Source organism: Sapajus apella, unplaced genomic scaffold (assembly GCF_009761245.1).
Source record: "Sapajus apella isolate SASKATOON/1434 unplaced genomic scaffold, GSC_monkey_1.0 scaffold114, whole genome shotgun sequence".
NCBI lineage: Eukaryota > Metazoa > Chordata > Mammalia > Primates > Cebidae > Sapajus > Sapajus apella.
In genome coordinates, this window is record NW_022437054.1 from 1,090,518 (window position 1) to 1,103,973 (window position 13,456).

At 36.6% G+C, this 13,456-nt stretch overlaps 1 protein-coding gene across 3 annotated transcripts in view; it reads right to left on the bottom strand.

Annotated features, from left to right (window-relative positions):
* The window catches only part of RNF17 (ring finger protein 17), a 104,606-nt gene that overhangs the window by 3,544 nt on the left and 87,606 nt on the right, over nt 1-13,456 (bottom strand). For all 3 annotated transcript variants that reach the window (XM_032260066.1, XM_032260065.1, XM_032260067.1), the window contains 6 exons: nt 12,894-12,974; nt 10,656-10,781; nt 9,346-9,405; nt 7,131-7,247; nt 5,210-5,378; nt 2,054-2,189 (listed from right to left, as the gene is read on the bottom strand). In XM_032260066.1, the coding sequence (XP_032115957.1) occupies nt 2,054-2,189; nt 5,210-5,378; nt 7,131-7,247; nt 9,346-9,405; nt 10,656-10,781; nt 12,894-12,974 (689 nt within the window). The remainder of the gene's footprint in view (nt 1-2,053; nt 2,190-5,209; nt 5,379-7,130; nt 7,248-9,345; nt 9,406-10,655; nt 10,782-12,893; nt 12,975-13,456) is intronic.

Genomic DNA, 13,456 nt, shown 5'->3' on the forward strand with positions numbered 1-13,456 from the left:
GATGTAGTATATATACTGTATGAGGGAGCTCCAAAAGTTCATGGAAAAATGAAATTAAGATGAAAATAAAAAATGTAAACTTCATTTCTCAACATAAGTTCCTTCAAGATCATGAAACATTTGTAAGCTATGGTAACAGCCATTTAGCCCATCCCTTAAGAACTGAGGGTCCTAGGAATACTATGTCAATGTGATCTTTCTTACATTATTAACAGGAGAAAAGTAAGATTAAGAAACAAAAAACAAGTTAGAATGGGCCAAATCAGGACTGTAAAGTGGATGCCTCATGATTTAGGCAAAACTCTTGCAAAATCGCCCTTGTTTGATGAGAGGAATGAGCAGAGCACTGTGGTGGCAAGGGACTCTCTGGTAAAGCTTTCCCAGGCGTTTTCCTGCTAAAGCTTTGGCTTTCTCAAACAGTCATAATAAGATGATGTTGCCATTCTGTGGCCTTCCAGAAAACCAGCAAGCTAAATGCCTTGAGCATCAAAAAAAAAAAAAAAAAACTGTTGCCATGGGCTTTGCTCTTGACTGGTCTACTTTTGACTAGACCACTTCTACCTCTTTCTTTTCACTGTGTTTTGTCTTCAGGATCATACTGGTAAAGCCATGTTTCATATGAAGTTACAGTTCTTTGAAGAAATGCTTCAAGGTCTTCATCTTGCTTGTCTACAATTTCCATTGAAAGCTCTGCTCCTATCTGTAGCTGTTTGGCACCCATTGAGTGGAGAGTTTGCTCAACTTTTTCAGTCAGAATTGTATAAGCTGAACCAATTGAAATGTCTTTGGTGTTGGCTATTATTTCTGCTGTTGCTGGTCCTCTTCAATTAGGGCATGAACAAGATTAATTTTTTTCCTCATAAATTGATGTGGAAGGGCTGCTGCTATGGGCTTCATCTTCAACATCATCTCATTCTTTCATGAAACAAGTTATCCACTTGTAAACTGCTTTCTTTGGGGCACTGTTTCCATAAACTTTTTATACAGCAACAATGATCTCACTCTTCCTCCACCCAAGCTTCACCATAAATTTGATGTTTGTTGTTTCAATTTGAGCAGAATTCATGTTGCACTTATCCTTTGTGTCTCAAACTAGATCCTGTTCAGACACGTTAGAACAAGTTAGTACAATTTTATTTTGGTGAAAAAAATGTTGAAATCCATGCAGTTTTTTACATAGTATGCATTTTCCATGAACTTTTTGAAGGCCCCTCATATATATAATGAAATATTTTCAGCCTTAAGTAAATTCTGACACATGTTACAACATGGATGAATCTTTAAAAATTATGTTATTGAAATAAGCCAGTCACAAAAGAACAAATATTGTATGCATTTACTTATATGAGGTACCCAGAACAGGCAAATTCAGAGACAGCAGACCATGGGTTACCAGGGACTGGGTAAGAACGGACTAGGATGCTGTTGTTAATGGGTGCAGGATTTCTGTTTGGAATGACAAAATCATTCTGGAAATGGAAACTGGTGATAGCCGTATAACCTTGTGAATGTATTTAATGCCAGTTAGTTATTATACTTAAAACACCTAAAATGGGCCAGGCATGGTAGCTCATACCTGTAATCCCAGAACTTTGGGAGGCCAAGGCAATTGGATCACCTGAGGTCAGGAGTTGGAGATCAGCCTAACCAGCATGGTGAAATCCCATCTCTACTAAAAATACAAAAACATTACCCAGGAGTGGTGGGGAGCAGCTGTAATCCCAACTACTTGGGAGGCTGAGGAAGGAGAATCTCTTGAACCTGGGGGGGCAGAGGTTGCAGTAAGCCAAGACGACTGCACCACTGCACTCCAGCCTAGGTGACAGAGCAAGACTCCATCTCAAAAAAAAAAAAAAAAACAAAAAAACCTAAAATAGTAAATTCTATGTATACTCTTAACATCATAAAAAATCTAGATTAAAAGTTTCCTAATATATAAACAGCCTTAGAATAATCCTTTTCTTTTAAAAAAGGCAAAATATTCTCAATAAGAAAACTACATATATATAAAAACAAAGAAACCTAATTCAACACCCTGACATTTATTTTTAACCTGTTTAATGTCAGCTTTGCAGTTGATCCATAATCAACAAATTGTGCCAGGATAGATAAAGGATTAAATTCTTTTATGGAAACAATCTTCGCTCTATACCATAAGCCATCATCATATTCTGCAAGACAAGGCATTTCTGGAAAGACAGAAAGAGGGAAAAAATCATATTGTCTTTTATTAAATGTTTTTACTCCAAAGGAAATCAACATTATCAAAGAGCTATCTGCATCCCATGTTTACTGCAGCACTATTCACAATAGCCAAGATAGGGAATCAAGCCAGGTGTCTGTCAACAGATGAATGAATAAAGATTTTGTGGTGTATATACACAATGGAATACTATTTGGCCATTAAAAAAAAGGATGGAATCTTGTTATTTGCAGCAACGTGGATGGATCATTATATTGAGATACGACAAGCACAGAAAGACAAATATCACATGTTCTCACTCATCTGAGAGCTAAAAAAGTGGATCTCAGGAAGATAACAAGTACATTAATGGTTACATGAGGCCATGAAAGACATGTATATATGTGTTTGGGGTGGGGGGAAGAAGAGAGGTTGGTTGATAGGTACAAACATATAGTACAAAGAAGTTTCAATATTTGATAGCAGAGTCGTGTGCCTAGTTAACAACAATGGGTGGTATATTTCAGATTAACTAGAAGTCTTGAAATGTTCCCAACACGCAAATGATAACTGCTCAAGGTAATTAATACCCTAAATACTGTCTTGATAATTACAAATTCTATGCATGTAGTATCACATGTACCACATAAGCGTATACAATTATATATCAGAAATGTTTAATACAGAAAAGTACAAAGAAGAAAATGTACAACCATATGCTCACCATCCAGAGTTAAATATTGAACCGTTAGCCTCATGTTGGTTTCTTTTTCGTTCGTAGTTTATAAGCCTTTGTTCACTAATTCCAGTGGATTAAGCTTCAAACAAAGATACTTCACCCATTTTCAGAGTTGCTAGTTCTTCTATTCCTAAGGCTTATTAGCTCATATTGCCACTGCCCCAACTTCTGATACTACCCTAGTCTCTTTTAGCGTGGGTCATCATCTTTGGCAAAGGATGATACATGTTTGCTGTTCCTGCCTTCCATTCTGTCCTCCCATTCATTTGCTATGGGACCACCAGAATTAAATTTTTAAAAATTCAACTAAATTGCTCTTATTTAAAATTCTTTAATGATACACCTTAACCGCCTGTAATGTCAAGTCCTTATTGCAATTCACAGGCTTCTTCAGTTATCTGTTCTCCTAAACAACTTCTACCATATTTCCTCAATGAGTTACCTAAATAGGATTACTTAAAACTTTGATGCTTCTATTTAGCTTATGGCTGCCCTCCTCACTAGAGTGTTTTCCTGAGCCCTTCTTTTTATGATGTTTATCATAAACATCAGAAAAACATTCTGACAGTTTTTAGGGTATTCATTACCTTGAGCAGTTATCATTCTTTCAAAGCCTAGCTCCAACATGACCAACAAAGCCCTAATAATTGATCACTGCTTTCCCTGTGATCCTATGGCACTATGCACACCCCTCTAAGAGGAGCTATTCTTTTCATACTATACTTGGTTTACATGTCTCTTTTCTGCTTAGAGCACCTGTTCTTGAGTGCAGAACTGTTGTTTGTATTCCTAGCATAGCACCTGATACACAGCACCTAAATACTCAGTAAAGAAAAAAAGTGTGCTAATGAGTGCTACGCTTGAGTAAAACTGTGGAAAAATTAGTACAGTATGTACTTCCCTTTGTACATGCTTAGAGTGATGGCATGTGTCTCAGTTTCCCATCTTGTTCTACTTCCTTATGTCATCATGCTTCCTACGTAATTTCACAGAGAATTCTGCTTGGCAAGTGATATTGAAATATATGACTAATGAATAAGGATTTTTATTTCAAGTAATTTTTATTAAAGAATTATAGACAATTTCTTGCATATATGGAGTCATCAGGGCCAGGTGTAGTGACTCACGCATGTAATCCCAGCACTTCGGGAGGCTGAGGCAGGCAGATCACCGGAGGTTGGGAGTTCGAGAGCAGCCTGCCCAACATGAAGAAACCCTGTCTTTACTAAAAATACAAAATTAGCTGGGTGTAGTGGCACACGCCTGTAATCCTAGCTACTTGGGAGGCTGAGGCAGGAGAATCACTTGCACATAGGAGGTGGAGGTTGCAGTGAGCCAAGATCACACCACTGCACTCCAGCCTAGGTAACAGAGCAAGACTCTGTCTCAAAACAAAAACAAAAACAAAAGGCTGGCATGCTGGCTAATGCCTGTAATCCCAGCAATTTGGGAGGCCAAGGTGGGCAGTTCACTTGAGGTCAGGTGCTTGACACCAGCCTGGCTAACATGGGGAAACCCCATCTATACTAAAAATATAAAAATTAGCTGGGCATGGTAGCACACACCTGTAATCCCAGTTACTCGAGAGGCTGAGACAGGAGACTTACTCGAACCCAGGAGGAGGAGGTTGTAGTGAGCCAAGATCACATCACTGCATTCCAGCCTGGGTGGCAAAACGAGACTCTGTCTCAAAAAACAATCAATCAATCACTGAACACAGGTAAGACTGATGTTTTTTTCCTTTGCTAAAATATCAAGAATAAATACATTTGTATGCATCAAATACTGCAATGACTAGATACATTTTCCTCAGAGAAGACTCACACATATTTAATAAAGATGGGAAGAATGGATAGAAAAAAGAGTAGAAATCTGACCTATTCTGACAGAACAGGTCATACTTTGAGACTTGACCTCAACATTACCACTGTAGGTAGCTTGTAATTAAAATGACAGCCATTAAGGTCTGAAAGACAACTCTTGAAATTTCAGCTACTGATAACCTCAAACTTAAAAAGTCATCTTTATGCAATTTTCCAACACCATCTTATTTGTGGAACATGAAAGTGTCCTCAAGGGAGTTTACTTAAAGTCTCTTAGTTCACCTTCCTAATCTAGAAAGCGAGAAAGAGGTCATCTTCTTGGTTTCTTGAGGATTCCAAGAAATCATGCGTGTAAAGTGAACATGAGGAAAATATCAATATGAGCGATAGCCCAAGATTATCAGCCCATTAAAACAAAATCCAAGTTTTATTAAATATTGCTTCACTCAAATGTAGTAAGTATACCTGTTCTAAAATCTGTCAGAGGAGGAAGCGTCTCTACTTTCGTATTAACCCTCTGCAGTGCTTCATCAAGGCTTTCGGATTCTGATTCCCCGCTGACTCCACTATCATCTGTGTCACTATGCTGGTTAGATTGATTACAAGTTTCTACTGAATCAAGGCAAATATACACCTAAGTTGGGAGAAGGAAAGAAAAAATTTCAGATTCTGGAATTTCAAGAATTCATTTATGTGGACAAAATTACTGCGGTAGTCTCCAGCGATGTCCCCAGGAAACCCCTACCTCCTGATATTCACCTCCTGTTCCTTCCCACATCCTGCCACACTTATCTTGTAATCAAGAGAACATTATTAGGCTGGGCACGGAGACTCAAGCCTATAATGCCAGAACTTTAGAAGGCTGAGGCGGGAGGATCACTTGAGCTCAGGAGTTAAAACCAGCCTCAGCAACACAGTGAGATTTCATCTCTACTAAAAAAAAAAAGAAAAAAAAAGAAAAGAAATAGCTGGGCATGACAGTACATGCCTGTAGTCCCAGCTAGTCGGGAGCATGAGGCAGGAAGAAAACTTTAGCCTGGGAAATTAAGGCTGCAGTGTGCTATGATTGTATCACTGCACTCTCCAGCCTGGATGACAGAATGTGACCCACATCTCAAAAACAAACAAACAAAAACAATAAAAAAACTACACAACTGCAATGACAGTGTGTGACTCCTGAGACTGACTTATAAGAACATGTAGCTTCCATTTTGGTAGGAGCTCTGCCAGGAATTTCATGCTCCAAGAAGCCACAGCCAGGCTGCAAGCAGACAAATGGAGAGCCCACGGGCAGAAAACAGAGCCTTCCAGGTGGTGTCATGTGAGTGACTCTTTTCAAAAGTGGTTTCTGCAGCCTCTGCCAACATCATGATTGCAGCCTCCTGAGAACCTGAGCTAGAGTGCTTCACTCAGCAGCTCCCAGATTCCTGACCCTTGTGTGTGTTCTACTAAGCCGCTAAGTTTAAGGGTAACTTGTGAGGCAGCAATAAATAATAATTTCAGCTACTGATAACCTCAAACTTAGAAAATCTTGGAAGGCTGAGGTGTGAGGATCGCCCACCTCTGTTTGGGTAATACAGAATTACCCAAACCAGCAATAGTTGTTTAGCAACTATATAGAGCATAACATACTACTTACTCTGCTCTCTGATGAAATTAGAAAGCAAATCCTTCCCCTGCCTGTGAGAGAATGGCTTACTGTGTAAAAGGCTAAAGGAGCTGCTGAAGCTACTTATTTCTTCCTCTCTTTGTTAGCCAAGGACATGTAGGTGAACTTTCAGTGCCTTTATTCATACATTTAATCAATATTCACTGGGTGTCTAGTATTTATCAGCCACTATTCTAGGTTCTTGGGATACCTCAATGAACAACATGGAGCTAAATCCTAAGGGGAGGCAAACAAACATAATAAGGAGAACACGGTATCAGCCAGGTGGTTGAGTGGAAGAGTTCAGTGCAGGAAGAGGAAGGGGAGATGTTTAAGATTTCACAGGTAGAACCATAAGTATCAGATATAAAGGTAACATTGAATAAAGCAGCACAACACTGGGAACCCAGTTCCACCTTAAAAATCTAAATATCAGATATAAACATAACATTGAATAAAGAAGTACAACACTGGGAACCCAGCAGGTCCTTAAGAAACACTTGCCCTAAATATTAACAAATATCTGAAGAGAATATTACAGGATGAGGCAAACTAGTGGTCACAAATTTGCAACATTTGAAATTAGAAAGGTAAAGAAATGAAGAGTCACTTCTAGTGTTTTTTTTTTTTTTTTTTCTTTTGAGGTCTGTACCATTTGAACTGTAGAGATTCCTAGTGTTTAAGACCAAGATAGCTTTTTATGTTTTTAATCACCAACTAATCATTTAGATTACATACTTCATTAGGTGAGACAACGTGCTTAACTTGAACAGCACAGAGTTCTCCTGGGGGAGGCAGAGATGAAGACAAATACGGTGGTAAAAGAGGAGTCTCTGTTTCAGACAAAAGCAATTCCTGAAACACCACAAAAAAATTCAAATTTTAGAACAAGGACAAAAATCTATTACATTATAAAAATTCATGATGGTGCCAATTTACTTTCAATTAGCAGAAATCAAGCTCTCTTAAATACTGAATACCACAGAATGATTTTGTTACAGTAGGACCAAAAGGTGATGATAAAGATCTTTAATATTCTTTTGTCCTCTAATTTTAAAAAGCATTTTGTGCAAAAAAAAAATGCATGATTGTTTACTGATTATCTACATACACACATACAATTCTAGATGAATAGTCCATAGTAACTGCCACTAATGAAGGCTGGGATGTTTGAGGTGCAGAATGAGGAACAGATCCCCTTTCCTTTTACAAACTTTTACGGTATTTAAGTACTTTCTAATAAAAACTAAAATAATATATGAAATGCTAAAAGAAAATGTAAGTTAAAATCATCAAAAAGGTGATTTCTACGAAAGCATAAGAAATACTACGATTATGTGATTTCCAAGAAGATCACAGCACCTAGCAATTGTTAAAAGCAAATGTATATAAAAATGTGGTGCATGTTTTTCTGCAAATACCAGCAATATCTTTATAAAAAATTCTTATTCTTCAAGAATATGATAATTATCTTAAGTAAATCCATCATATTCAAATTTGTAGGTTAATTTATTACTATTTAACATTTCCAAACTGGTAGCCAAACAAAACAAAACTTTTGAACCTAGGAAAATTCAGCAAGAAGTGATCTACCACTGTTGAAATTTGTTGAACTTAACTAAGTAATATGTAATTTACAATAAGGGTATGTTATTTTTGTAAACTACAAAGGTTTACTTACTAAAACTCTTCCTGCACCAAAAAGTCCAAATGATAAAAGAAAAAACAGATAAATCGGACTTCATCAAAATTAAAAACTCTGGTACTTAAAAGCAAACTATCAAAAAAATGAAAAGAAAGCTGGCTGTAGTGGTCTGTAGTTCCAGCTACTCTGCAAAAAGGCGGGAGGACTGCTTGAGCCCAGGAGTTCAAGACTAGCCTGGGTAATATAGCAAGACTCTCTCTCTTAAATCAATCAATGTGAAAAGACAACCCACAGAATAAAAGAAATTATTTGCAATCATATATTTGATAAGGTACTTGCATGGAGAATTATAAAGAAACGTTACAGCTCAACAATAAAAAGATCAATAACCCAAATATAAAAACGTGGAGATTTGAAGGGATTTCTCAAATATATATATACATAAATGGCCAATAAGACATGAAAAGATCCTCAACAATACTAATCACCAGGGACAAGCGTATCAAGTCTACAATGATATGCCACTTCACAACTAAATTAAAATGGCTAGAAAAACAGATTACAAGTAGTAATCTGGTGAGGAGGTGGAAAAACGGGGTCCTTGCGCACACACTACTGGCATACATGTAAAATGATTCTGACACTTTGGGAAACCATTTTGGAGATCTTTAGAATGTTAAACATAGCTACCATAGGCTCAGCAATTCCACTACTAGATGTATACTCTAAAGAAGGAAAAACATGTCTACATAAAAACTTGTACCTGATCAAACAGCAACATTATTCACAATCACCGTAAGATGGAAAAAACCCATGTGTCTATCAACAGATTAATGAGTAAACAAAGTATGTCCATACAATGGAATTTTATTCAGCAATTAAAAGAAATAAAGCACTAATATGTACAACATGTATGAAGCTTGAAAACGTTATGCTAAGTGAAAAGCCAATAATAAAGGACCACACAGTATATGATTCCATTTACATGAAATGTACAAGATAAACAAATCCATAGGGACAGAAGATGAAGTGGCTGATGAGCTAGGGAAGGAAGAATGCAGAATGACTGCTGCTGGTACGGGGCTTCTTTTTAGGGTGATGAAATGTTCTGGAAATAGACAGTGGTGATGGTTACAAAACAGTGAACAGTATTAAACACCACTGAAGTATACATTTAACAGGTAAATTCTACGATATATAAATAATATCTCAATAAAACTTATAAAAGAAAGCTCTTCCTGTCCTGTATCAGATCCTTTGTATTAATGAAGTGTCCAAAGTTTCCAAAATACTTGGATTGTTACTTACTTCAAACCTTATTTCCCATTGTTCCTCTTCATACTTTTTATCATAATCTGATCTTGGTTTCTGAAATAAACAAAGCATTCCAAAAAGTGAAATGAAAGTTGGAAAAAAAGTATTGTTGAGTAAAATCACCTTTAGCTATATTAAGATACTTTCCATATTTCATCACCACAAAAACTGGGTGCATTTCCTTGTTGGTATTATTTATTTGAGATCAATTGCAGGCAAATCTAATGTTCTGAATAATCTTACCATCTTAAGTTTTCAACAATAAGAAACCTCAAACTTATGCTAACATATGTCAATGCTAATTCATCTATTCTAAGAGTGAGAGCTCTTAACTTTCCCTTTAAAATGTTCAAAGTGAATAGTAAAACTAGAACAGAAAAACTAAGTAATCTGTATAAAACTTGTTTAATAACAGATGGAACTTCTTTTACACACACATACACACACTCTCTCTCTCACCCACAACAACCACACCTCTGCTTTAGCTTCTGGGCTGGGGCACTTTCAGGCTGCTTGGTGCCAGGAGGCTGCCCCACACCTCTGCTTTAAAGAAAAAGCTGGCAGTGAGAATTACAGGTACAAAGTTACAACACAATTTCTATTTGAGAGAAGAAAGTAATTTTCTGTATCTATAGAACAATGTTTGATTGTGTACTATCATCAAAATGAATATTGAGAAGTCTAACAAGTAGACTGTCCCTCTAAAAATAAAAATATATTGTGATATAAAATATAATGATGCATAATCTATTCCTATAAAAGATTTATAGCAGCTTGAAATGTGAAACCATATCTGTAACAGGCCCTATTTTTAAAAGTACTAAACCACAGAAGCACCAGGCAAGGAATGAGCCACTTATAGAAGCTAAGCTCAAAATGTGGCTCAGGATTTCCTGTAAGAAGGCAAATGAGAGAATTTTGTAATACATGGCTTTTGTGTCAAGTAAAAGGAAAAAAATATTTTACCTGGCACGAGAGCCCTCTTCTGGTACTGACTATAAAGATTTTAGAATGTGCATCCCTATATTCAAACAACACTGAATAGCATGGGCATCAATCACACTAGGTTTGTAGGTAGAGAAACATTAATTCAATCTTAATGTAATTAAAGTCTTTTAAAGGACATTTATAATGCATGATACAGCCTATTTTATCTTTCTCAGCAAAATGTATATATCCTCTAGACTCTCTTAATAGATCAGATATGTAGAATCATATTTAAGACATGTAGTGTAAAACAAAATGTAACATTTTAACTAGACTTTTCTACATTTTAGATTTTTATAGAAAAATAGTTCACTTACTTCTTTCACCATCTCCTCAGTATGTTCAGAAGTACAATATTTATAATATGCCATAAAATAAGAAAGTGACATTCCATCAAAATAGAGATGAATAGACAATTTCTCCCATGGATTTCTAGGTAATTCCTATTTAAATTCAATAAAGATTATTATTATAAAAATAAAGTCCATTTGATGACTACATTTTTATAGTCAGCAAATATCAAATTTAGCCTCTGACAATCATAGTATTTTTTTCTTTTTTTTTTTTTTCTGACAATCATAGTATTAACTAGACTGTTGGGCTAGTGACTCATTTCATAGAATTTTCTTCCTGGTATTTTGACACATTATAAGGGAGTAATTACCACTTTGGTTTATGTAATATATACTTACAAGTCCAAAGGGTTTTCTAGTTATTTACCACAAAATAACTTGCTATATATAATTCCAATTCCCAAATACATCACCTTTAGATGATACTAATAAATTACATAGAAGGAGAAATAAAAGGTTATGTTCACAGGTGAAGAAATAAAGTTTCATTTAAATATCCAAAAATTGGCGGGACTCAGAAGAGTCTAAAAGCAGGAATCACAGTAACTTTAAAACTATGAATAAAGTCCATTTATAGTGATTGGGTACTGAATGTGTCCCTAACTGACAAGCTGACCCACAGTAATTCTCTTCATTTCCACTGATCCCACCTTTGACCAAACTCAGCTCTCCTCAGTTTTACTGCTCCTCACTGAATCAGTGTTGTTGCCTCCCGGTAGATCTTGTCCTATCTCTTCTTAACATTCGGTCCTCTGTCAATGCGGTCCCCTCCCGCTCAGTCCTGCTCCTGTGTCAGCACTCTTCTCCCTGCACCTAGTGGTCTGTCCTCTAATCACTTTAAGGTCTTGACTAAAATTTTTAAAGTGGAACCTCCTCCCTGGCCATGCCATTTCTATCAGCCTCCTTTGCTTTTTTTCTCCTAGCACCCATCACTATCTAATATTCCTTACAGTTTATTTTGTTTTCTCTTTCCCACCACTGAAATGGAAGCTCTAGAAAGGCAGGGATTTCTTACTTCTCAGCCCTCAGCTGTGTGTCCAGGCCTAGAGCAGAGGCTAGCACCTAAGAGGCCCTCTGTTAGCATCTCCCTTTGTGTTTCAGGGAGAGGAGTGAGTCTTGGCCAGGCCTGCTGTCAGTCAGATTGTGTGGCATGCACATTCATGGTCTCTGAAACCTGGCAGCCTTTGCTATACCACAAGTTGTTCTTTTACGTTAATTAAGCTAAGCAGCAAAGAAAGCTGTCTAGACAAACTAAAAATTTCAATCTCTACCTTACTTCAGTGACGTGCCATGGAGAACTGAGTAACTAGGGAGGAACTCTTAGTAATAACAAAAGCCACTCTCTTATTTAAGTGGGTCTGTGACTCCTTTAGGTCTTTATCACTCTATCATCACCCTTTAATACAAACATACTTTCCTTACCATGTATCTTTCCACTTGGGTCCTCCAAACATAGCAGCTGCAGGTTGATCTTTATTACCTCACTGCTCAGAAACCTCCACTAAGGCCCTCCCTACCAACCCCATCAAACGGCCCATACCTCTCCTGAACGCTATTCACTACCACTACTCCTCACAAAACTTCCACTTTTCAAGTCAAACAGTTAGACCATTTCCCTAACGTCTCTTTGTATCTCTGTGCATTTCATTTCCCCAGTCAGGAGCATGTCACCATCTTTGCTTTACAGGCTACCTCAATTCTCACCATCTCTAAACTCCTACTACTCTTTTTACCAGTTACTTAGCTTTTGGCATGTTACTTTATAGTGGAAATTTTTTAGGTTTATGTCTTGTTTCACTAACCAGATAAAGGCTTTGAGGACACAGATCATGATAAACTCTGAATTACCTGGACCTAAGACAGTGCTGAGTATACACCACCATCTTGGAAACTGCTACATATATTTATAAACATGTCCAACAATTTAATACTGCCCCCTATAACAAGACAACCTGTTAATAAAGAATCTTTCAAATTACTGACTTTAATGGTTATGAAAGTTCTCAGAAACTTGTTCAAAATCAGGCTTATTTAAAGCAAGTCTAGGAACCAACCTGGTAGTTCCTTTTATGCTAATGAGTAATTTATATTCACATAAGAAGGTATACACCATTGTTTATCATCAAAAATATCCCTCGAATTATGTTAGTTATGACGTTTTATGGCAAATAATTTATACCAACTATATATACTTTAAATTACCATAATGTGAATTTCCACCTCTCTCTTTGAAAGCAGTTGTTGAAGGACTTCTATTGCATCTGGTTGCCAGACATTCCCAACCTATTTGGGATTAATAAACCAGATTCTTTTATGCTTTTATAAAATAAGACCAGGAAGCAAATTAAGATACACAAAAGTAGCCATAAACAAATAATATCGGGTAGCAGTACAAAATACACAAGCAGTTCTTAGAGAATAGCATAGGTACATAAAAATAATCTTTAAAAATGAATAATTTGAGTATTCATTTTATACTTTAAAAATATAAACCTGTTCAGCAAGAGGTGAGAGATTAAAACACACACACACACCCTACATTTAAAAGTAAAACATTACATCTACAACTTTTTTTAAAAAGACCAATATGCCAATGTACTGTTTGTACAAGACCTATGATATGTAATCATTAACGAATAGTGATTGTCATGTTTTTATGTGTTAAGAGGTTCACATGGTGAGGCAGTGAGCCTTCCTCCAACAACCACAAGTCAACCATCTGAAGTGGACCCTCTGTCCCTAGTTGATCCTTAGGATGACTACAG